This window comes from Pagrus pagrus, assembly GCF_965226575.1.
Source record: "Pagrus pagrus genome assembly, chromosome: 21".
NCBI lineage: Eukaryota > Metazoa > Chordata > Actinopteri > Spariformes > Sparidae > Pagrus > Pagrus pagrus.
In genome coordinates this window covers 5,945,996-5,969,529 of record NC_140208.1, presented here as the reverse complement: position 1 = coordinate 5,969,529, position 23,534 = coordinate 5,945,996, and the positions used below count along the sequence as shown (strand labels likewise).

The following is a 23,534-nucleotide window of genomic DNA, read 5'->3' as shown; positions in this document are numbered from 1 at the left end:
GAAGTACATCTACTCAAGTACTATACTTAAGTACAATTTTGAGGTACTTGACAACTTTATGTACTCATCACATTTCTGATGGCATGCTGCATCAGAGCCAAATGAGTACATTTTTTAATTAGTCTTTTATCGATAATCAGATTTTTTTTAAAAACAAAACGCTGAAAATAGGATCTGATAATCACTCAACCCATAGTATACAATATCTACATACATGTGTAATAGGATAAACAAAATGTAATTTATCACTATTACTACATTGTATACAGCCCTTACACATGCTTTTATTTTGAAGTCAGTGTTACATTTCCTGTTATGACTTACTTTAGCTTACTTGACTTTTCAGGTGTTATCAGGCCACAAACCAACAAAAATAACAGTTAAATTACTTCAACTGACCAATTCAAATGTACATACAATAAAAAAAAAATGTAAAAATTCGCCTTAAGTATGGAAATGGTATCATTTAGCTCAAATAATTAAACTTAGCAGCAGCCAAATGACGTCTTTTTCTTGACAATTGTTTTTTCCGCAAGGTTTCTACAAGTAAGAACAAAATTACAGGTTCAGACAGTCTAAATTCATTCAGTAAAGTCTTGTTTTAATGAATACAAACATACAGTACATTTTCATCATACAGGTACAACAAGTTACCCGTAAGGAGTGCCATGACCATCTTTTTCAGAGCAGAATAAACATATTAGTTCCACATTTCTTACAATTTACAATATGAAGCATTGAAATGAGCCGGCAAACATCAGACTATAACTCATTTCATACAGTTCATAATATATAATATACACACTGAAGTATCAGCTCTTTGAATTAACAGCCATAATGTCTGTGATGTAATTCTCTGTGAGGTTGGTGTTGGAGTGAAGGACAGATATGATGAGGATTGCTTTTATTGCTGGGTGACAGATAATACACACAAAGACATAACATGCTACGCTGCTGCTTTCTGACTCCGCTCTATGGCCATCCTCTCCAGCCGCTCGGTGTAGAATCCATTGAAATCCAGCCTATGAAATTGTAAAAAAGGAGTTAACAAATGATCATTTACAAAAAAAAAACATCTTTTAAAAAAAAAATCTAAATTAGGTCGATGTATTTTGAATACAGTGTAACTACCTTTGGGGATAAACATTTATTACAACAGCCAGAATCATCTTTCTATCACTTTTGCAGTCTGTATGATCACCTTAAAAGCAGCATTAATTGAATCTTTTGGCCACTTGGGGGCAGCAGAGCAATGTTAATGTCTGTCTTATAATCACCTTACAGTGTTGTTATGATAAAAATATTAGAAAAAAGTTGCCTATGTGCACATCCAGCTGACACGAAGCAAGATTTCAAGTCCAATATTCTCTATCTTTTCAGCTTCTGAGAAAAAAATCTGGCTCTTTAGCTGCTAAATGTTCAGCTGTGATCGTCAGCTAGACTCTGTGTCTGTCAGCTGTTTGGTACTATACAAATAGTGTTCTGGTAGCTTATCACAGCTTTTATTACTTAAGACACTCTGGCCCAAGTGTGTTTACCTGTAGATGATGCTGATCATGCTGTGCTCACAGTCGTTGGTGCTGTAAATGCTCAGCTTGTCCAGCAGGTCGAGCAGCAGCATGCTGAAGTTACTGTCAAACTTGCTGATGGTGGCTTCAAAGCCGGCGTCTGACTGGAGGGCGTCCACGTACTCCGATAAAAACTGAATCAGTGAAAGATACAAACATATTAAAAAAACAAAAGCTGAAGTATTTTTGTGGTAGTTGGTAAATAGTTGGAATATTTTCTGGTTTTGATGCACAAGATGTCCACATTCCTGAAACTCAATATGAACCTGAACATTTCCTACAGTACATGATGTGATCATACCTTTGTGGTCAGTCTCTTCCTCTCTGCCTCATCAGCATGTTCGCTCTGAGAGGCCGCACCATCCATAGTCCCTTGTTCCAGAGAGAGACGCTCTAACCTCATGCTCTGAGTGAACCGCTACAACAGTCAACACACAAAAAAAACATCTGAGTACAAACATTTAGCAGTTTTATTTTCAGGATTTAACGCCCCTCAGGTTTGTATTTGTGTCCAGGAGTAGAAACAAGCGGCTATTGTGGTTCTTTTCAAATATTTATCATGAACAAACCTGCATGCAGTTTGTGAACATAACGCAGACAGCCATGAGTTTGGAGAAGATCCTGAGAAGCTCAGGATTGGTCAGCATGCAGTCCTTCAGACAGTTGTCTAGGAAGCTGGTGTGGTGGCAAAGCACATCATCAATGTTTGACGCCTAGAGAAGAAGAAGACAGACAGACAGTCAGCACAAAAAAAAATCCCATTTTCTGTTAGTGTCCTCTAGTAGTGCAACTAACAATTATTTTTATTGTTGATTAATCTGCTTGATTTTTGGCTTTTAAAGTGTCGGAAAATGGTGAAAAATGTCAATCAGTGCTTCCCGAAGCCCAAGATAACATCATCAAATGTCTTGATTTGTCCACAACCCAAACATATTCAGTTTCCTGTCATGGAGGAGGAAAGAAACCAAAACTGATCCCGCCGGTCAGCTATCTATTAGACAGCAAACCACTGACAATCCAACAACAGACAGGAGGGCTCATCCACTCACTGTTTTCAGGTTGTTCTCCATGACGTGCCAGGTGGGCTCCATCACCTCAAACATCATGTAGTACTGGATGTTCTGCACAAAGTTGAGCATGCGCTGTCGGAGGGCGAACGCAGCAGCAAACCTGCAGACAGTTAGTTAGAACAGAGTGAGCATGAGGACATTCTGCTTGTTCAGATTTTTGCATAAATTCAACAAATTACTCACCATTTAGGGGAGCGCAAGGAGTACTGCTTGAAGTCTTTGTTGCTGATCCAAACGTTGCACAGCAGCCTCTCAACATGTTTGCAATAAAACATGTGTCTGAACAACATCTGGTACCTCGTCAGGGCTTTCCTGGAAAAATAAATTCATGAGAAATACAATTTTTTACTACAACTATCGATTACAGAATATGATTTGAGTATTTAGGTAAATAAAAACGTATTTATAGATCACTTTTCAAAAGCTACAAAGTGCTTTAAAAATGATCCAACAGGGAGGGTAGTAAAAGACAAAAGACAATAAAAACAGAAATAACTAAACAGAAGAGTAAAATAAATCAATCTGCAGCAGCAGAACCAAACCTGTTGATAATGAGCGAGAGCGGCCACTTGACGATGTAGTCGAAGGAGAAGGCCTCCAGCCCACTGAGGGCCACGTCTGTCGGCTCTGCGTTGATGATGGCCTTCTCCTGTTTGGTCTCGATGGCCAGCACCCGCAGCAGCTGAGTGATGACATCATGAGGCATCAAGTCAATCTGTGAAGAAGAGAAGGAGGTCAATCATTATACAGTGTGAAACAGCATGACTCATACATCATGAGATCAGCCTGCGAGTGAAGAAGGAATACAAGACTTACTGGATCAGTAATGGTTTAATGAAGGAACGGATGGATTACTAAACGTTTCTGTTCTGTTTTCTTTCTTTTGTCTTTTTTGAGTTTTCTAAGAATTGTTTTCTTAAAGAGCTTGTGCTGGGCGATACACCGCTGATCCACTGAGACTTGACAACTATTCTTGACTGGCTCTTTAGCTGCTAAATGCTTCACTGTGTTCACCAGGTAGTTGCTAACTGTGTCCGACTGCTGTTTGCTGCTAAGCAGGTAGCAGTGTTTGCCACACATATATGTTACTTGGGCGGTCCACCCAGGTATATTAACTATATTATATATGGCGACCCATTTTAGCAGTTTTTTTTTAAAATCAAAAACAGTGAGAGTGAACCGAAACAGAAAAGTTGCGACTGGAAAACCATAACAATTAGCTCAAAGATGCTCAAATGCTCTGTAGACCTGAGAGGAATGATAGAGTTGGTGATAATTCTCTTTAGGTTCATCACAACAAGCGACCACTTTTACATACAACTAGTCATACTATCAACTGTCAATATCTGACATCACCACAGATTCACACTCATGCACCAGTCTGTCTAAATCTGGTTGTTTTAGTGCACTGTAGTTTACTGATGAGACTAGACAGAACTACAGTCTTATTTTCACTCACCTTGAGGTCGTCTTTGAAGGGGTCTGTGTTGGCTGTGCTCATCCTCAGAGCCAGCTCCAGGAGGGCTTCTAGTCTGGGAGGCACAATATCGTCCACTGGCTTTTTCAGCTCCTCCTCCGTCAGGTCCATGAAGTGCACAAAGAAATCGCCTTTGTCCATCAGGAAGTAGTGCTTGATGGATCTATGAAGACAACGTAAGCGGATACAGGTTGAGAATTCACTGCATGAACAATCTCTCTACTTCTGTTTTTAAATCTAGATTCAAGACTATTTTCTTCATCAAAGCATTTTATTAATGCAGTTTTTGCTTGTTTTTCTGTATTGAACTTTGAGTTACCTGAAAGAAACTTCTGGTTGAATGCACAAACAAAAACTCAATGAGTATTAACAAAAGAAAGAATATTTTCACCTCAGGCGGGAAACCAGCTCCTTCTCTTCCATGAGGAAGTCCAACAGGACCTTGCTGGCGTAGTTGTACGCCTTCTCGATCTGCTCCACATACGCCCTCTCTTTCAGGGTGTACAGGACCTCTTTAGCATCAGGACACGTCACGTCGCGGCCACACTCTCGCACCACATTGAGGTATTTCCCTGCACAATAACAAAGATGGGAATAAAATCTCTGGTGTAGGAAAGGCTCTTATAAATCTTTTAATGATTTCTTTTTTTATTTTTACCTGTGCTTAATATTTTGTCAGCCATTTTCTGTAGAAAGGAGGGAATCCGATGTTGTACGATGGTGTACCTCTGATCCCAGTACTTATCGTTGTAGTCCTCCTGAATCTTCTCTTTCTGCAGCTCGTGCTCCTCCACCATGAACTCACTGTGAGGACAGAACATGTATGAAATCAGACTGAGCAAAAATCAGACAATGATGTGATGACCGTGTTTTTGTTATTCTGAGTCTGTACCTGTATGGATCCTTGATGATGCCCCTGTAGATCCACTTCTCCAGGATTTCAAAATAAGGGACGCTGGCGGCTTTAGTGAGGTAGAGACACAGCTCCTGAGCCTGGCTGTCACCGGTGTAGTTGAAGGTTCGATCGTGAAGGAGACTCAGTGTCGAACCGCCCATACACTCTCCTTTGTCCACCGAGGATGCTGAAAAAAATAGCGGTAGTAGTAGTATATCTATTCAAGTACTGTACTTAAGTATATTTTTTAGGTACGTGTACTTCACTTGAGTATTTCCATTTTATACTAGTTTCTACTTTTACTCAACTACATTTCAGATTAAATTATTGTACTTTTACCTCACTGTATTTGTCTAACAGCTTTAGATACTAAAAATATACTGTACATATTTAGGACCCTGCTTTTAATTGACACAGAACTATTACAACTGGTACTAAGGATGTGAATATTTCTTCCAACACTGTTAAGAGATGAAATACTGCAGCTACAGAAGTTCTCTCTGTAAACCGGGTTCAGACCGCCCTCAAGTGGTTAAAATGAGCAGCTCATGTTGGAGAACAACTGTCCTCAATATGAAGACGTACGCCTCGTTACGTAAGTGTGCTGAAACTGTACATGTTGTTCTTATGTTTAAGTAGGACCCCAAGTCACTTGTCCATTAAGGGGGTGATGTCGATCAGACCAAGTAGAATTTACATAAACACTTCCAACATAACACAAGTAGAAACAGAAAGCAGCACAAGGTTGAATAAACACTGAGATATAAACAGGCACATTTTCTGCATTCTAACAGCTCTGTAACAACTTTGTCATTCATTTATCATCTCATTAAATTAGTTTTATTAACCAAAGCACACTGTGAAGGAGAGAGTTTGAATTTTCTTCTCATGTCAGATCTCATGCGTATACCTGATAATAACTTAATTCAACAGCAAAATCCAAAAAACAAGAAACACTTCTCGATATCATTAGTTTCCAACTAACTGATGTTCCCCAGCTGTCCAATCTATCAGGCCATGACTCATCCTCCTTCTCTTGCCTCTTCTTTCCCACTCTTTTGTTTTGACCCAGAAGGAGGAGGAAGATATGCAAAGTTATATTAAAAGTTTAGATAAAATGTGCAAGAATTGAAATAGCAGGACAATGAACACCAAAGGTGATAAGCCACCTTCACAAAAAAGTCAAAGACACAAAAGTCAGACTCTCACCAATGGAGGCAAGGATCTCCATGGTCCTCATGGTGGGCTGGATGTAGAACCAGAGTTTCTGCAGGGACAGCAGGCCCTGCCGCTGGAGGTGCTCCAGCTGAGTGACAAGGATCAGGTACTCCTTCATCAGGGTCCTCATCGCCGCCGTCAGAGCATGGTTCACCTGGCCGTACTCAAAGGACGACTTCTCCTCAATGAAGCTGCAGGACAAATACATTACCACAATGTAATAATGTTTCCTCTGTGGTAGTCAAAAATGTGAGGCCTGATTCAGCTCATTTTTATATTCTCACCGTGTTATAGTGGAGTAATACGACGCCACTGGTAATATTCTGTTCACCAGCTCTTTGACAGACATGTCCAGTGTTGAATCGACGATGAACGAGCGGTTCTGCCTCCCCAGGACAGGCTGAGCTGTGATGTCACGTCCGTCAACTCCGACCAGGACAAACAGCAGATCTTCAACCAGAGCTTGCTCCTGAGCAGCCAGGGGCATCGTACCTGAGCAGATACAACAACAAACACTGTCATTTGGTGGAGTACACAATTAATGCAAGCTCCTATTAAGTGTCATCAGGTTATTCAACTAGTTGATGACAGTATTACTGCACGTAGCAGAGGTGAATATGAGACTAGCTCACCAATGGCCACGGCTGGATCTCCTGCAGGGGTGGGGCTGGTGATGAAGTCTCCGAGGAGAGCAGGACGGTCATACACCCAGTTAGGAAACACAGGATTGGGCTGTGTGGGGTTCTTCTTGTTGTGTTTGTCTCTCAGCATCTTCCGTGTGACTTCAGCAGGCTGCAGGCGAAAATCACAAAGAGTGACAAATTACTTACAAGCAGCTTTGGAGCCGGGATGGAATGTAATTACTTAAAACACTTAACAATCCAGATGGATAAATAGCACTAGTGGTATAAGAATAAACATGTCTCTTTGATTTTGTGGTGACCTGCCCCTTTAAGTTACAGAAATTACATGTTTCTACACATAACCCATAAAAAAGTGATTACTACTTGCAAATTGCTACATAAAGTTTTGGTTTATAAGGCCTTTTTATAGTTTTTGTGAATCATGAGGCAGTCTGTCCCCTACATACAAATAGCAGCGGCAGTGCGACTTACAAAAAAACCCATTGTGCACGTGTGACACCTCCACTGCTACAACTTCATCCTAGGGGGAAACACTGTGAGGGGACTTAAATCATAACCCACCCAGAGTGAGTGTGTTATTAAAACTACCCAGCTTTCCAAGAGAAATAAATCCCATCCAAATTCTTTCAAGTCTTGTGAGTTGACCCATCCTACAGTTTCAACCTAACTTTCAGTAAGTAAGTGAGAAATGCTCACCAGAGGAGCGTTGGAGCTGGCCGTCACGTTGCCAAGCTTCTTTCTCAGCTCATCCAGCTCCTGCATGGACATCTTAGAGCTGGTCTGAGGCAGAGAGTAACTGGTGGTTGTGGTTGATGTCGTGTTCGCTGAGGACTCCGACCTCTCTTTGGCATTCTGCTGCAGAAACTGGAGCGTCTAGGAAAACATCACGACAAAGCTGTGACAGAGTCTGACAAGAAGAACTACAAACTATTACAATAAGAAAGTTTATCTATCAACATTAAACATTGGGGAAATCTGGGTTTTCTGGTACCTTTCAACACCTTAAGAATGGAGCAGCAGTGACATTAGCTGTTTGTTTGGCTAACTTTAAAGCGTTTACAGTTTATTTCACTCTTACTTGTCTCTTTACACTACTCCAACTATAAAGAGATGAAGGACAATCATGAAAACACAGGAATCATTGTTAAATCATAACCAATAACCAAGTAATAACAAAAAGCTATAATAAGCTGCTTTTACACTGTGTATTACCTCTTTATCCTCACAGAGTTTGGAGAGCAGATAGACCAGAGGGTCGAGGTTTCGAACATTTTTGGACTTGAGCTCCTCATATTTCCTCAAGAAGTCCTCTGGGGTTTTAGAGAACTCGGCTAATTTGACCTGAAAACAGACATAATCAACAGAATATACACCTTTAGATACACATTCATTTCCACAGTACAAGCAGTAATTTTGAGCAATATCTGACTTTTCTTGTCCAGTGTGAAGGAGGTTACAGTGGGGTTACAACACAAACCTGAACTCCACTTTACCGCAACTTCCCAATCATATATACTGTACACTTTTACTTTCTTTGTCTCAGGCTCTTTTTTAAAAAGATACAAGGTAAGATGTTTAGCAGAACTTAAGCTGAAAAAAGTTTCACAAATTAGATATTCAGAGACAAAGTACGCTCATGCAATTTCGACTTTAGCTCAGCTGTGAAAAGAGCCCTAATTTCATCTGACAGCTGAAGCAGTACATCTTGGGGGAAAAAAACAATTTGTTGGCTGTGAGTTTAGAATATAATAGTTTATAAAGTTCATAATACCATCCATCTAGACTCTCTCTTTAATTTCGGGACACTGTGTTCAACTTTATGTTGCATTCAAGCATCCCTAAAGTGTGTCTCACCCACCTTGGCACTGTGAGCAGAGACTGTAGTTGTGACATAGGGCGTCCTGTGTTTCTGCAGTAAGTCTATGTATCCCTCTGCTCCATCTCCTCCTCTGACATGAAGCAGGCTGAGCAGCTCGTTCACATCATGGTGGATCCTGAACTCGCTCATGGCTCAGGCAGCTAGAATGACAACACACTTCATTCAGGAGAGAGGGGAAGAATAGCTACAGCTGATCTCAACATCTACTTAACAGCTACTGACTCATGCCGACAAACCTGAGTACATGCAATAATTCAGGCTTAGTCTCAACCAGTGATTTTAAAGGCTAAAAACTCCATCTTCTCTCACGAGCTGAAAGTGATGCTGAGCTTACACTTAACGTTTATGTGATGCTAGCTTGCTTGCTAACTAGCTAGACAGCCAGAACGGGGTAAAACTAACTAGCTTGTAGGGTTAAGATGCTAACTGTGTAGCTAGCTCATCCGGAATTAAACGTATCATTCTTCAAACTGCTATAATAACGTAGCATATTACTCATAAACCGTATTACAGGTGAAACGCAGGGCTCACTGTACCTGTCAGCCGTGTGTGTGCGGTACAATACAACAGCAAACACCAAACGCGCCCACAGCGAGTCAAATTCTTCTTCGTCTGTTAGTGTAACCTGCACAGTGATGGCGCCACACTGCCCCCACTGGTTGAATGATGCTACAACTTGCTACAAGTATATAGCTAATCATTCAACAACAAATCTATTTTTTCATGACTTTAGAAATAGCATTCAAATACCAAAATTATCCTTCACTGTTATTGTGATTTTTTTCACATTTGTTCGTTTTTACATTTTTACTTTTGTCCTTTTTTTTTCTTATTTAAAGAGGTCATATTATGCTAATTTTCAGGTTCATAGTTCTATCTGGGGTCTTAGTTAAATAGGTTTACATACTTTAATTTTCAAAAAAACATTATTTTTCCTCATATGGTGCACTGCTGCAGCAGCCCTTTTCCCAGTGTGTCTTGAAACGCTCCATTTTAGCTACAGAGCGAGACATCTCACCTCTGTTCAATCTTTGGTGAGAGTTGCACATGGGCATTACTTAACGAGCAGGATGTGGCCAATCAGAGGCAGAGTAGGGCGGGTCATGCCGAGCAAGGTAGTGTGATCTAAAATAATGCCCCTACAACAGTAGCAACTGTATGTCTGCTGACTGACTGGAGTGTTTATATTTTATAATGAATACATAAAAGAATATATTTATATAAGGCCTGTTACATAAGTAACATGGTCATCTGTAATCTGCAAAAACATTTTTGGTGGAGTGAAGCCTAAAGTATCACATTACATGTTGCCTACTTTCTTTCTATTCTACTTCTCAGTCTTATTTATTCACAGTGTTGGGTGTAACGTGTTACAAACGCAACGTGTTACAGTAATATATTACTTTAAGTGGTAACGGAGTAATATAACGCGTTACTAATCATATTTCAGTAGTATATTACTACATGTAGCGTTTATTGTTGTGTTTTTAAGAATCCATCCACACCAACATGACCATATTACTATAGGCTCTGCGTGTGTTTAATATAGACAAGCAAAAAGGGATGTTTGTCTTGTCATGTCATTATAGGCTACATTATAGAAAGTATAGGTCTACTGTGTTTCATATGAATGAGCCTACAATTAAAATATTTATTCCTATCTCATAATATATCAGACTTTGATCTTTTGTCTGCCTGCTCATCTCTGTGTCCAAGGACATTCGTTTATTTGAAAAACATCTAGGCTGTTTAATTGTTGGGCATTTTGTTGAAAGTAACTAAAAAGTAGTGTAACAAGTAATTTATTACTCTTAGCAGACAGCAATATGGTGATGTAATTACTTTAAAATGAAAGTAACTAGTAATATGTAATATATTGCATTATTAAAGTAACTTGCCCAACACTGTTCATTAATGATTTGGCTTTTAAATTGTTTCAGACAAAACACAAACTAAAAGATAAAATTCCTCCAAGCACATATCACTGTGTTGGCTTTTATTTTGAAAAGAGATGACATAGCGGAAGTAAACAGTAATCACGTTACAACCCGGAAGAATTGCCTTTCTCTGATTAACGTTTGAATAGCCAAGAATGACCAATTTATCCGGTGAAGAAACGATTAAAGGCGATGCTGCTGACACCGTGCAGCCTCTGATATTCATATCTGCGTGTTAATCCTCGGCTCCGGAGCGAGAGGCGGTCGAGTGTGAGCAGCAACGCCCTGATGCCAGCCTCCCCGTCGGAGAAAAATATCCTCGCTCTGTTTACAAATCGGCTGAGAAGAATCGCTTCCCCGCAGTGTATCGTTAGCTAATCGTGCGGTTGTGTGTGTGTGTTTTACAGACGAAGAAAACATGGCTGAACTGCATGTTGTGGAACCGAGCGGTACTAGCACCATAGAGCAGCCCGAGCACCGCGACGTCCGGGGCTCCGTGCGCCTGGCTTCGCCCACTCTCATGGTTCCGCCGCGGAGCAGCCAGCTCAGTCCCGGCGGGGTGTCGAGCGGCAGCGGCGGACGCTCGGTGTTCGGGTTCCCGGGGAAGAGCAGCCCGAGCTCCCCGTCCGAACCGGTGGATAAACCGGGCTCACGCTGGGTTCGACTCAACGTCGGTGGGACCTACTTCATCACGACCAAACAGACGCTGTGTAGGGACCCAAAATCGTTCCTGTTCCGCCTGTGTCAAGAGGACCCGGACCTGGACTCTGACAAAGTGAGTGCACAAAGTCCCAACATGGGCCCAGCTCGGATTATATGTTGTTTTAAACATTATATAGACCCAGAAAAATCAAGAAAAATGAGTGTGTGGCACATAAAATATCCATTTGTCTCAATAATTATATTATTTTTAGTTATTACTGCCACTTATTCTCCATCATAGTGTCAGTAGGGATGCTCGATATATGTGGGACAGATGAATTATCGGCCCCATAATGAAAAATTGACATTATCGGATATCGGCAGATAATTATAGTCGATAACACAAAGCCAAATTGCTTTTGTCGACTTAACAAGTGCAGCATCTTCACACAAGTAAGTGGTGGTATGCACCTTTAAAGTTGTTTTGTGAGCAGCCAATAAACAAGGAAGAACAACAAACACGCTGTTGACGGCTCATAAAGTCAACCTGCTGCACCTGTGTAGAGCCACACAGGTGCACTCAGGTGTGCATGAAAATGTTGGCTTCTATTATCGGTATCGGCCACGAGAGTCGGGTGCTTATCGGTTATCGTATCGGCTGAGAAAAATACGTATCGTGCATCCCTAAATATTAGTAGCGATATCTTCCAATATATCATGATGTGGAGCTGCAACGATTAATCGATTAGTTGTCAGCTATCAAATCAATCACCATCTTTTTTGACAATCGATTAATGGGTTTGAGTTTATTTTTTAAGAAAGAAAGTCAAAATTCTCTGATTCCAGCATGTTGACAACATGTTTTGAGGCATCGCTTCAGTTACAGGTGGACGATGTGGTTGAAATCATTAACGTGATGTTAATTGGCTCGTTCCGGCACCAGGACCAGTACCAGAGACGCCTCCGATACAGCTTAAAGTGCTGGGATCAGTGTTGGCGAGTACGCGACTCTCTGCACCGATCCGATACCACATAATGTATTTATTAGAGACGGGACTGTGCTTCATCCCAGCAGTGTCTCGTACACATACATACGTGACTTAAAGATGAGCTCAAAGATATTTAATTTACGATGACATAAAGCGAAGAAAAGCAGCAAATCGTCACATTAGAAGGGAGAAGCAGACCTTTTTGGTATTTTTGCTTTGAAACGTTTCTGTGCATCAACTAATCAGTCGTTGATAAATACTGCAGCTCTCAGCTGTTTCCTGCAGTGTTATATAGTCTGACACAAAGACAAACCTCTGCTCACGTCATGAAAAATTAAAGCTCTTCCATGACATAAAACATTAACTCTCTTATTGTTTCTAAATGTAGAACTTGAAGCAGCGCAGCATATTTGATGAAGCTGATGTACTTGCACATGATTCTTGCATGTTCGGGATGGTGTCCACACGGTTGGGTGCACGTATTGTGAGCGGCTTTGGATAAAAGCTTCAGCTAACTAGATGTAATGTACTTAACCTTCAGGGGGAAAGAGCAGAGCCCTTATTTTCAAGTATTTTATTTTATTTTCTCTGTTTGCTGCAAGTGTTCGTGGTGCAACAGTGAAGACGAACCAAAACCTGAGAGCTTTTCTGACATTTAATCGACCAAACGACTCGATTGATTGAGAAAATGAATGAAAATGATCGTTAGTTGCAGCCTTAATCAAAGAATTGACAGGACTCACAGTAACTTTTAAAAGTGGCTGTCAAGCTGCTAACCAGGCATCACTTTTGGAAAATATGGTTGCTATATTTTGTAATTTTTGCAGTTATACATCAGTTTTATGATAAAAAATGTTACATAAAATAACGTTTAAAAGCTTTATTACAGCAACTGAACAAAACTCTTTGTAGCTTGTGTTTAATATGACAGTTTACAGAATTTGAATCTCAAGTGTAATCGACTTAGTGACTGCAACAGCGGCATGACAGCAATATTTCAATATCACTTAGGCAATAAAACTCAAATAAGTTTATCTTGGGGACACTTGTTTGGCTGTTTGCTATCCCTATTTGTTTGTATATTAAAAAATGGCACTGAAATCAACAAAAGGCCGAGAATTTCTTTGCCAGTTTCAAGTGGCAGTCTGGCAACCGTCACTGTCGTGCCATGATTAATATGTACTGAGCACGATCGAAAGAAAATGTGTCCACCAACTCAACTCCAACTTATCTCTGGACTTTATCCAACTTAACATTTAGTGAACTTGATTTAAAATCCTAATATCCTCCTCACTATTGAACATGGTACATTATTTTTTCAATGTGGGTTTAATGCATCATTCAAGTCTCCCTCGAAACATCTCACCTGGCCACCCATGAACGATCAGTGTAGATAGAAGCAACAACTGCTCTTTCTGCTTTGTCTCTCTGAAGATCCCCGGCAAACTTTCTGTACACTATTGAGATCTTTCCATTAGTATAGCGGTTTGATTACAAGTTGCAAGTTCCTCAGTTATACTCAGAGAAGGGCATTGATCTAATATCAACTCTTAATGTGTTCCTCCAGGACGAGACAGGAGCGTACCTGATCGACAGGGACCCCACATACTTCGGCCCCATCCTGAATTACCTGCGGCACGGAAAACTGATCATGGATAAAAATCTGGCTGAGGAAGGTAAAAACGTTTTGATTTCCGTTGTTACATTTTTCTCAAACTGTCTGTAAATTTAGAGACCGAACAATGAAGTCTGACGATCCACTTTTTTTGTGTGTGTCAGGTGTTCTCGAGGAAGCCGAGTTCTACAACATCGCATCTCTGGTGCGGCTGGTTAAAGAAAGGATACGGGACAACGAGAACCGGACATCTCAGGTACAGAAAACCAAAACGATGCGAGCAGGTCAGACGACCGAGAATAGAATACATTTGTTCACCAGACTGGTACAAATACAACCAAAAATAGCTTTTTATTTGTGTTCAGATCATTGATGTTGTTTTGTGTGTGTGTGCTCCTGCCGTGTCCCTCAGGGCCCCGTGAAGCATGTGTATCGGGTACTACAGTGCCAAGAGGAGGAACTCACACAGATGGTCTCAACCATGTCGGACGGTTGGAAGTTTGAGCAGGTGCAGAAATTGCAGCTTTTTTTTTTTTCTCGTCAGGTTTTAGTTTATGCTTTAGTGGTTTCAAAGCTCCAGTTTGAAAAGCCCAAAATGTAAAGTCACTGACTTCTAAGATATTTATTGCTGTAAGCCAGTAAATAGTTTAATAAAGATGTTTAGATCTGAGTTTAAAGCATCAATATTATTTTGTTTTCGACTGAAATGTCAGTATTGGAAAAAGCACTGATAGCTGGCATGGTGTGTCTGCTCATATTTAAGGCTGCTACTTATTAAGTCCCTTGTGTTTTGATTAATCAGCACATTATTTTGTTTAAATCACAAAAACAATCCAATATGTCACCTCGGCTCTGGAGGTGACGTCTTCAAATTGCTCATTTTGTGCGACCAACAGTCCAAAACTCATAGATATTCAATTTATTATTGCACTCAAGAGACTTCATTATCACAGACTATTAACAGTTGGAACCACAACAGAAGCTAGAGCCAAGGAAATGTTGGCATTTTGGTTGAAAAAAATTACTTGGCTGTTCTAACGAAGCTGATCAAATATGTTCTTTATTCAAAAAATGATGTATCTGCACGACGGGCAACAAGATGTTTCAGTTCTCCATCTGATATGTGAAAATGCGGCTCAAAGTTTGCATAAAGTTGCTCATAAAACAGGTCTGCATTTAAACCAAGAACAATATTATATTTCCATCAGTTAAAGTCCTTCAGTTCACCCCAAAATAATGTGGTGCAAAAAAATACATCCAAAAATTTCAACAGCAGTGTCACTTTGCAGAAATCATGACCCAGTTAGTCAAGATAATCCACAGACTTTGTTGTGAGTTGCGTCTATAAAATGTCTGAAAGTAGTTACATATGACAGGAGGTGAAGGAGATGTCTTGAGACAAAAAACCCAGAGATACTGAGTTTATAAAGATGTATATAACCCATAAAAGCTGAAAAATAGTCACATTTGAGTAGAAAAAAAAATGTTTACTCAGAATATAGAATATATTTAGTTCAGAGACCTTTTATATACACTGTGGATATTTCTGCCACTGACACAACCTTAACAATTTCCTGTCTTTCGCCTTCTTTCCTCAGCTCATTAGTATCGGCTCCTCTTATAACTACGGCAACGAGGACCAGGCGGAGTTTCTATGTGTAGTTTCCCGGGAACTCAACAACTCCACCAACGGCATCGTCATCGAGCCCACTGAGAAGGCCAAGGTGAGAAATCTGCTGCACGAGTCACTTCAAAGGATGAGGCTGACGATATATTCTACATTTCTATTTTTATTCTACATTTTTGTTATAATGATCAAATCCGGTGAAAAGACCAGAACCAACTGTAAATTGGTGATGACTGAAAGCCTGACAGGCTTTTTATTTATTTTACGGGGTCACAAGGCAAAAAAAAAAAAATGTGTATCAATCTGCAGCAGGAAATGCAACAACAATCCAACAAATGCACTCCTTTGTCCTGTTTGAGTAACATTTGCTAAAAACAGTGCCCAGCTGTTTTAGGAAATTACCAACCCCTTTTGAATGAGACTGTTTATTTGTGAGATGTTAATAGATTTACACTTTCAGTAGGAACTTGAGAGCCACAGACAGGAAGTCGGGACGTTTTGAGACTAAATCATTGCTGGTTCTGGTCTTTTCATGGGGTTTGTTGACAACAAGAAAAATATAAAATATCACCAGTAAAGCTGAAAATAACAATTGTTTTCTTTAGTCTTTAAAAAGGTTATCACAACTTTTCACCAACATGTCAATAGCCAAAGACATTCGACTTGCAATCCTATTAAAGAGAAAGTTTGAACCAGAAAATATTGAGAATTTTTGCTTCATTAACGACTTCAATGATCACAGCAGCTTTATACTTTGATAGCTTAAGAAAATAATAATAATGGTAATCATAACTTTATCTATATAACAAAAAAAGTACTTAACAAAAGCAAAAATAAAAGCAGGATAATCAGAAACACATAATCAGGCATTATAGCAATAGAAGCAGAAGCAAAACCAAAACCAAGTCAAGGTAAGTTAAGCTTGAAAATTCAGTTTTTTTTCTTTGAATATGCTGTTTTTCCACCTAAGCATTAGTTGTTGACTATTTCTTATGCACAGAATTAGTGTAAATAAGGAAATAAAGAACTATAATGAGTTTATGGTCCTGTTACTCTCAGGCAGGGGTATTTTCAGATCACAAAGGTTGTTTTTTTTTGTGAGGCGCATGGATATTTCCTGAGTAAAACATGTGTTTAGTGTTACATTACATTTGAACTTGGACCATGTAAGACTATATGATGTGGACACATTGCGTTTCCCAGCTAATAGGGGCGGTTAAGGGTCATCTGCAGGATTATTTTGGCATTATAAATAAATAATTCAGTGTGCTCAAACTCCTATGGATCAATGACAGGAGCACTTACAGAGCTTTTGACTGTTTTGGACAACAGTTTTGGATTGACTTTGGGCTAGACTGATATATGTCTTAGGATAACTTAACATGAATTTTCAGGAATGGTAACAGGTTAATATAAAGTTAAACTAAGATCAAAAGAAAAAGAATGACACAACAGAAAAGGAAATATATAGAAGTGCGTTTCAAGTAGGGATTTTTAAAAAAGTCACTGATTGTGCAAGCCTTATCTCTTCAGGTAGTTTGTTTCAAAAGCACAGTCACCTTAAGATTTAAGCCTCGACTTTGGAACGGGAAACTTCAAAAACAAAATTATTGCGCATCAGTTTAAGACTTAAAGGTCTTTCTGAGGTTTTAACTGACTTTTTTTCCCCTCTGTCCTCACAGATCCTTCAAGAGCGAGGCTCGCGGATGTGAGGAGACCCTGAGCTAAATAACACTTAATCAACAAAAAACAAAACAATAACATGAACATTTTCTCCAGTTTATCATCAAGATCCATGAGTTTACCCCCACTCCACCTCCCCTACCATCATCACCATCACCACCCTCCTTCCCTCCTCCTCTGGTGTGCCTTTCCACAGCGGGGGCTCCCCGATGCCCCCCTCTCCTCCAGCGCTGCAACACGACCCCGACTCGTCTTCACATTTCGTCTCCTCCACCATCGCAGGCTGTGGAGCACTTCAGGGGGAGTTTAAAAGGGAATACAAGAGAGTGCTTTTTTCCTCATAGCAGCTTTCTGATGGTCAGTGTCACTGCGGTGCAGGCTACGGTGCTGATTGTAGCCCCTTATTATTGTCAGTGCATGGACGCCCAGCACAGAGCTACTATAAGTCATTATCATCATCGTTATCATCATCAGACAGGATATTTCCTCTCTCTTATACGTTTGGCTCTGTCAACTTAGCAGAAATCTCCTCAGGACTCACAAAGGACATAAAGGAATGAACACAACTCCACTGACTGAGCCTCTCTCTTTACCCCCAATCCGTTCACGGAGCGAGCGTCGCCGCCGCCCGCCGCCTCCCTCTCTGCGCTCCTCGCTGATGTTTGAGGCAGGTAGAGGAAACAACAAACCGAACCAGGAGCTGGAGGGTGAGACGGACGCATGAGCCAGCCAGGTGCAGCATTTCCTCCACTCTGCTGAGTCTTGAGAAACATCCTTAAATAAGCGAGAAGCGTTCATCTTACAGACGCCATTTCTTGGTTCGGCACCGCGGCGTCCAACTCCTCGTGTTTCCCTGTTTTCGGGCTCGATCTGGTCTGAAAATGTGGGATATTTCCGCGCAAAAGAAAAGACTCAAAGAGACTACACCTGTGTACAATTTGTCAAGGCATGTGAGGAATCTATATAAATCTATATAGGCTACATGATGAAATTATATGAAAAATTGAATGCAAATGGTGTAATTATTGATTTCTGTATCATAGTTGTCATATATTTACATATTCATATTTAAAACGATGGAGAAAAAAGATATCATTTTTCATTACCAGTTTTCCTGAAGGTTTCCCGCCCGGTGACATGGATGTGAGTACACGTGTATGCAGTGCCTCTCTGCTTTCTGTCCATGACTGAAATATCACACGTTTTTCAGCTGCACGTTTTCTGTAGTGTTCCTCAAAAAAACTCTTAGGTATCCTACTTTCTCTTGCATATCTTAAAATTGTAATTAGGGATAAGGAAAACTACTGTCGTTGCCGTTTGTCCAGACAAAGTGTGGCGTGGCGGGATTGGACTGTGGCCAGTTTGTATGCTGCCTCAAAATACCCCCTCCTCTCTCTCTCTTTCACCCCGGCCTTGTGCTACTCTCATGCCAATATTCACTCCCTTTGCAGCTGCCTCTTTCACACCCAGACGACTGTCTTGTCTTACATTCTGCAGCACTTGTAGCAACTGTGGCGCAAGCTGAATTGTACTCCTCACGCTTCAAGGCCTGAGATACCTGAGCCTACATTATCACAGAAATTTACATACCTGTAAGTGAACCTGGCAGATGGCAAGTGTCTTCAGAGAAAAGCCTTTTATTTCAGATGTTGTGTGACTTTTTTTTTTCTGTGCCAGCAGATACGTACCAACTTGGCTGAAGTATATTTCTCAGGAAATATACTTGACATTAAGTTTCTCTATGATAGAGATGTTTTTAAGACTTGTAACAACATTGGAGCAACATGTCATGTCAGGGTGTCACGACTTCAATTCTAGATCAAAAACCAAACATCATTTTTATATATTGAAAGTTAGTGAAATTTAAAAGCAGTAAAACTGAATTGGCCTCTACTTCAAATGTGCAAGATCTGACTTGTTCCCACAAGCTCCATAACCTTTTCCTACAAGAGCCATAATGTTCCCACAAGTTACGTAACCTGTTCCCACAGGATTCCTAACCTGTTCCCACAAGATCCATAACTAGTTCCCAAAAGTTCCACAACTAGTTCCCACAAGTTACGTAACCTGTTCCCACAGGATTCCTAACCTGTTCCCACAAGAGACATGACTTGTTCCCACAAGATTCCTGACTTGTTCCCACAAGATTCCTAACCTGTTCCCACAAGATCCATAACTAGTTCCCACAAGTTACGTAACTTGTTCCCACAGGATTCCTAACCTGTTCCCACAAGATACATGACTTGTTCCCACAAGATCTCTAACTTGTTCCCACAAGATTCCTAACCTGTTCACACAATATCCATGACTTGTTCCCACAAGATTCACGACTTTTTCCCTCCATGTTCCAGAACTGGTTCCCACAAGTTATGAATAACATGTGGGCACCTGTTCGTATCTTGTTCCCACAAGATCCCTAACTAACTTAACTAAAGCTTGAAACAGTTAATAAGAAAACTGTTGATCGACTAATCAGTTAACTGACTAATTGTTTCACTGCTTCACCCTACAAAAAGACACATGTGAATCCAATGTTGTTACTGGTGTGAATGCAGCCTTGTCATATGATCGACTTAATACAAAGTTTGAGCCATATTTACACATATCGAATGGAGAATTGAAACATCTCCTTGTTGCCCATCATTCAGACTGAACTCACATTTTAATCACTGTCCCTAAAAGCCAAGGGGCGTCGGATCTTTATCATTGATCACTTTGATCACCCGTCTTTGTATAAAGAACATATTTGATGCAGTTATGTTATATCAAGCATGAACTAAAAAGAATGCGTTTAACCAGAAAAAAAAAAACTGTACCTTTGCTGTTGTCATGCTCCCTGACCGTTGTTCAGTCAGGCCTCAGAGCTCAAACTTTGATGTGACTTCTTCTTTGTTTTGTTTTTTTCCTCTCGACTGTGTGTTGTGCAGTTTTATTCTGCTAATCTGAGTCGTGAGCAGACCGTGTGCTGCTAAAAATGCCCAAACGTCTCATTGAGGAGCACTTTTTCTCCCTTGTTGTTCTCTGGGCCTTTGCAAAGCACCTTGGGTGTCGTTTCCCCTTCGTCTGTGTCCAGTGTTGTGCCTTTGACCTGTGTTGTGCACAGTTGTTTCCCCTCTTATCATGAGGTGCCTCTCATACCTTAAAAAAGCCACGAGGCACCTACCTGAGGTACAATGTATAATGCGGTCTTTAGCTTGTTTTCTATTGTTAGTGTTTCAGTGAAAGGCAAGCCAAACAAATCCATTGTCCCCCTGCGTTATTTTATGTTTTATGATACCGACAAACTGAAAATGATTAACAGCTGCTTTCTTTGTGCCATTGCTTTTGAGCTAAATCCACCCACAATCCCTTACACAAAAATTATGTCCGAATCTGCTGTAAACACTTGTGCGGGTTGGCATTGTGTTTACAGTACTACCAAATGGGAGGGAAGCAATCGACAGCAGGAAGACCAGACAAAGCAGGTTTCCCTCCTCTGCTTGTATCTTCTTTTAGTAAAACTCCAGCAGTGCACTTGTTAGCGGAGAGCGATTTGACTATAACCTTGCCGTCACTTGGCTTCTTTTTTTCTTGAGTTGCATGCTGAAGCCATAACTAACGATTCCATTTTTAGATGTGTGTAATCAACCTTTAAAGCACTTATACTGTACCTGTCACCTTTGTGAACCCAGTTATATCCTACCTTGGTTGCATAGTTCAGTGGTTCCCAAACTGAGGGTCCTCAAGATAGTTAACAAGATTTAAAAGCCAAGAAAAAAAAAACAGAGTAATGTGCTTTTCCCCCCCATCCTCTAATGTTTGCATTAGCTGTGCTAGATTGGAATATCTCAAATTTTAGATGGTCATTATCCCCAGAGGATGAACCCTTCTGAACTTGGTGATGTCAATGTTAGCATGTTAATTTGCTAAACTAAGATGGTGAACATTGTTAGCATTGTATCTGCTAAACATCAGTTACGTTAGCATTGTCAATGTGAGCATGTTAGCGTGTTGATGTTAATGTCTTGCCCAAAGCACCACTGTTTTACATAATCTCCTGTCATCTTGTTTTGTGCTGATAGATAAAATGTTAACATACTATATGTTAAACAAGTTATATCTGCTGAACATAAACATGTCGGCATGTTAATGTTAGCTTTTAGCACGCAACACTGCCCCCAAGTACATTCTCAAAGTCAGTAGCAAAACTGTACACTCTTGTTATCTTGTTATGTGCTAATAGATAAAATGTTAACATGCTAACACGCAAGAGTAAGTTGATTAATAAGGTAAAGATTATATCTGCTAAACATAAACTAGTTAGCATGCTGATGTTAGCGTTTAGCAAGCAACACTGTTCTACAGAGCCGCTATCTTAATTGACCCTTGTTATCTGGTTATTAGCCTTGCTAGCAACATGGCTTTAGCTTTAGTTGGTCTTCTGACAGCAGAGACATGTCCTCCAGACTGTTGACTTTTTATGTAGCGCCATCATCGTGTCAAATCTGGTTTGATTTATGACCACCAGCAAAAGTAAAGGCATTCCCATCAGCCTAAGCCTTGCTTTGTGTTTACTACTAATAGGTAAAATGTTAGCATGCTAACACGTAAAAGTAAGTTGATTGATATAATAGAAATGATACCATGTTAGCATGGTGATGTTAGCTTTTGGTACAGCCTAACATAAACACTAGACTGGCTGTAAACGCATAATCTCGTTTCTTGTGAATTAACAGAAAGTTTTACTTCTTGAGGAAATAAATAAATAATTTAAATAAGACAAGGAAACTTGGTTGAACTGGTCACAGGGCTCACCAGAGTTTGGGAACCACTGACCTCGCTAAACTTTAACAGTGATTATCTGAACATTTGAATCAAGCACCCCATTTTTTAAAACAAACAAAAAAAAAAATGTTTTGACCATTATGGATTTTTACTTTCACCTGCACTAGTTAGTCTCCAGATAATGTGCAATTTTAACAAATCTGCAAAAAAAAAGAAAAGAAAATATATATCTCTGTTGTTTGGGCACGTGAAAACACGAGAGCATGCATTGTTTTAGAGATTATGATGTCGTGTACTGGATTTTGTCTGACCTCTGTGTTAGTGCAAAGTGTATGTGATGCATGGTGTGGGGGGAGCAGAGGGAAGGCATGGCTCTGTGGTATGTAGGTGTAGATTTTCTTGTGTGGAACAGTTGGTCTACAACTCGACATATTCTCTACTCACATGTTCTGTTTCTTTGTTGCTTTTGTATCTTTGCCATGTCAATTTAACCTAGTTCAACCTAATCGTAGATAAAAAATAGATCTTTGAGCGCAAATTAACCAACCAATCTGATTACAGTCCCCCCCCCTCCTCCTCCTCCTAACCTTGGTTTCTCTAGCATTTACGCAACCCGCAGGTCGACACACGAAAAGATTTTTTAATCCATGGATCATTTTTGCCAGTTAATCTGTAAACACCTGCATGCGTTTGTGAACATGCACACTTGTACACTCATTTAGACGTATTGAAAAATGTCACCTATTAACAGTTACTTTGTGTTTCATTTATCAACAGTATTGATGTCAAATGTGAATATTGTTATTGGAGACTGTGGAGAAAAATGTTTGGAAGCTGACAAAACATTTTGTCTGATTGTTTGTTTTCACTTTTATTTATTTTATATTTTTTGAATTTTGTCTACCAATGTTGTTTCTTTACATGTAACAATTTTAACAAAACCCTGTCTGGTTTTTAATCATAAAATGTGTCTGTGTTTTAAAAACTGTGGCTCACTGACTGTTTGTTCAAAGCCGTGTCGGCAGAGGTTTTACCTAAATCCTCCTTCGAAACTTGTTCAACCAGCATTTTCTTTGCTTACTTAGTCAAAGGTCACCGACATCACAGTGAATCATAAGACGAGATTTTCTTTTTCCGGCACTTCAATATGAAGAGGGTGAGTGACATTTTGTTTATGCTGATAAAATCATTAAATTAATGCATGTAAAAACATTTTACAAACCATTTTCCCAGTGACAGACATCTGCAAACCTGGGAAAATAATACCCAGACTATACAGCAAGACAAGGTAATTCAGAGTGATTAGTAAAATAGTGAAAAGTACAATATTTACCTCTGAAATGTAGTGGAGTAAGTCAAAAGTCATACTTGAGTAACGTAAGTCGTGTTGAAATATTACTTTGGTAAAAGTGAAAGTCACCCATGCAAATAGTACTTGAGTAAAAGTTTTAAAGTATCTGATATTAAATGTACTTAAGTATCAGAAGTACAAGGGAATTAGTTAAATACATGTAAAGATATACTAC

General features: G+C 39.9%; 2 protein-coding genes across 2 annotated transcripts; one reads left to right on the top strand and one right to left on the bottom strand.

The window, feature by feature from the left end:
* Positions 1-576: 576 nt before the first annotated feature.
* tubgcp2 (tubulin gamma complex component 2) lies at positions 577-9,366 on the bottom strand. Its single transcript, XM_084341544.1, has 18 exons — positions 9,288-9,366; positions 8,731-8,891; positions 8,085-8,213; positions 7,569-7,745; positions 6,861-7,020; positions 6,513-6,720; positions 6,220-6,419; positions 5,008-5,197; positions 4,774-4,919; positions 4,507-4,687; positions 4,098-4,278; positions 3,181-3,353; positions 2,822-2,950; positions 2,618-2,738; positions 2,138-2,281; positions 1,870-1,986; positions 1,539-1,702; positions 577-1,022 (listed from the first exon to the last, which is right to left on the bottom strand). The coding sequence occupies exons 2-18, from the start codon at positions 8,878-8,880 to the stop codon at positions 947-949; spliced, it is 2,646 nt and encodes an 881-aa protein (XP_084197670.1). The 5' UTR covers positions 8,881-8,891; positions 9,288-9,366; the 3' UTR covers positions 577-946.
* Positions 9,367-10,787: 1,421 nt separating this feature from the next.
* kctd2 (potassium channel tetramerization domain containing 2) lies at positions 10,788-22,987 on the top strand. Its single transcript, XM_084343049.1, has 6 exons — positions 10,788-11,463; positions 13,887-13,995; positions 14,099-14,190; positions 14,347-14,442; positions 15,533-15,658; positions 17,244-22,987. Exons 1-6 carry the CDS (start codon positions 11,107-11,109, stop codon positions 17,271-17,273), a joined length of 810 nt encoding a protein of 269 aa, XP_084199175.1. The 5' UTR covers positions 10,788-11,106; the 3' UTR covers positions 17,274-22,987.
* Positions 22,988-23,534: the final 547 nt, after the last annotated feature.

What these genes read in the sequence shown, in the direction of transcription:
- tubgcp2 (XM_084341544.1), bottom strand. Translation starts at nt 8,880, where the DNA reads ATGAGCGAGTTCAGGATCCACCATGATGTGAACGAGCTGCTCAGCCTG. An exon ending in CTCTCGCTCATTATCAACAG is followed by an intron (nt 2,951 to 3,180) that starts GTTTGGTTCTGC and finishes TTATTTTTCCAG; the next exon opens with GAAAGCCCTGACGAGGTACC. An exon ending in TCCTTGCGCTCCCCTAAATG is followed by an intron (nt 2,739 to 2,821) that starts GTGAGTAATTTG and finishes AACTGTCTGCAG; the next exon opens with GTTTGCTGCTGCGTTCGCCC.
- kctd2 (XM_084343049.1), top strand. Translation starts at nt 11,107, where the DNA reads ATGGCTGAACTGCATGTTGTGGAACCGAGCGGTACTAGCACCATAGAG. An exon ending in TAAAAATCTGGCTGAGGAAG is followed by an intron (nt 13,996 to 14,098) that starts GTAAAAACGTTT and finishes TGTGTGTGTCAG; the next exon opens with GTGTTCTCGAGGAAGCCGAG. An exon ending in AGCCCACTGAGAAGGCCAAG is followed by an intron (nt 15,659 to 17,243) that starts GTGAGAAATCTG and finishes CTGTCCTCACAG; the next exon opens with ATCCTTCAAGAGCGAGGCTC.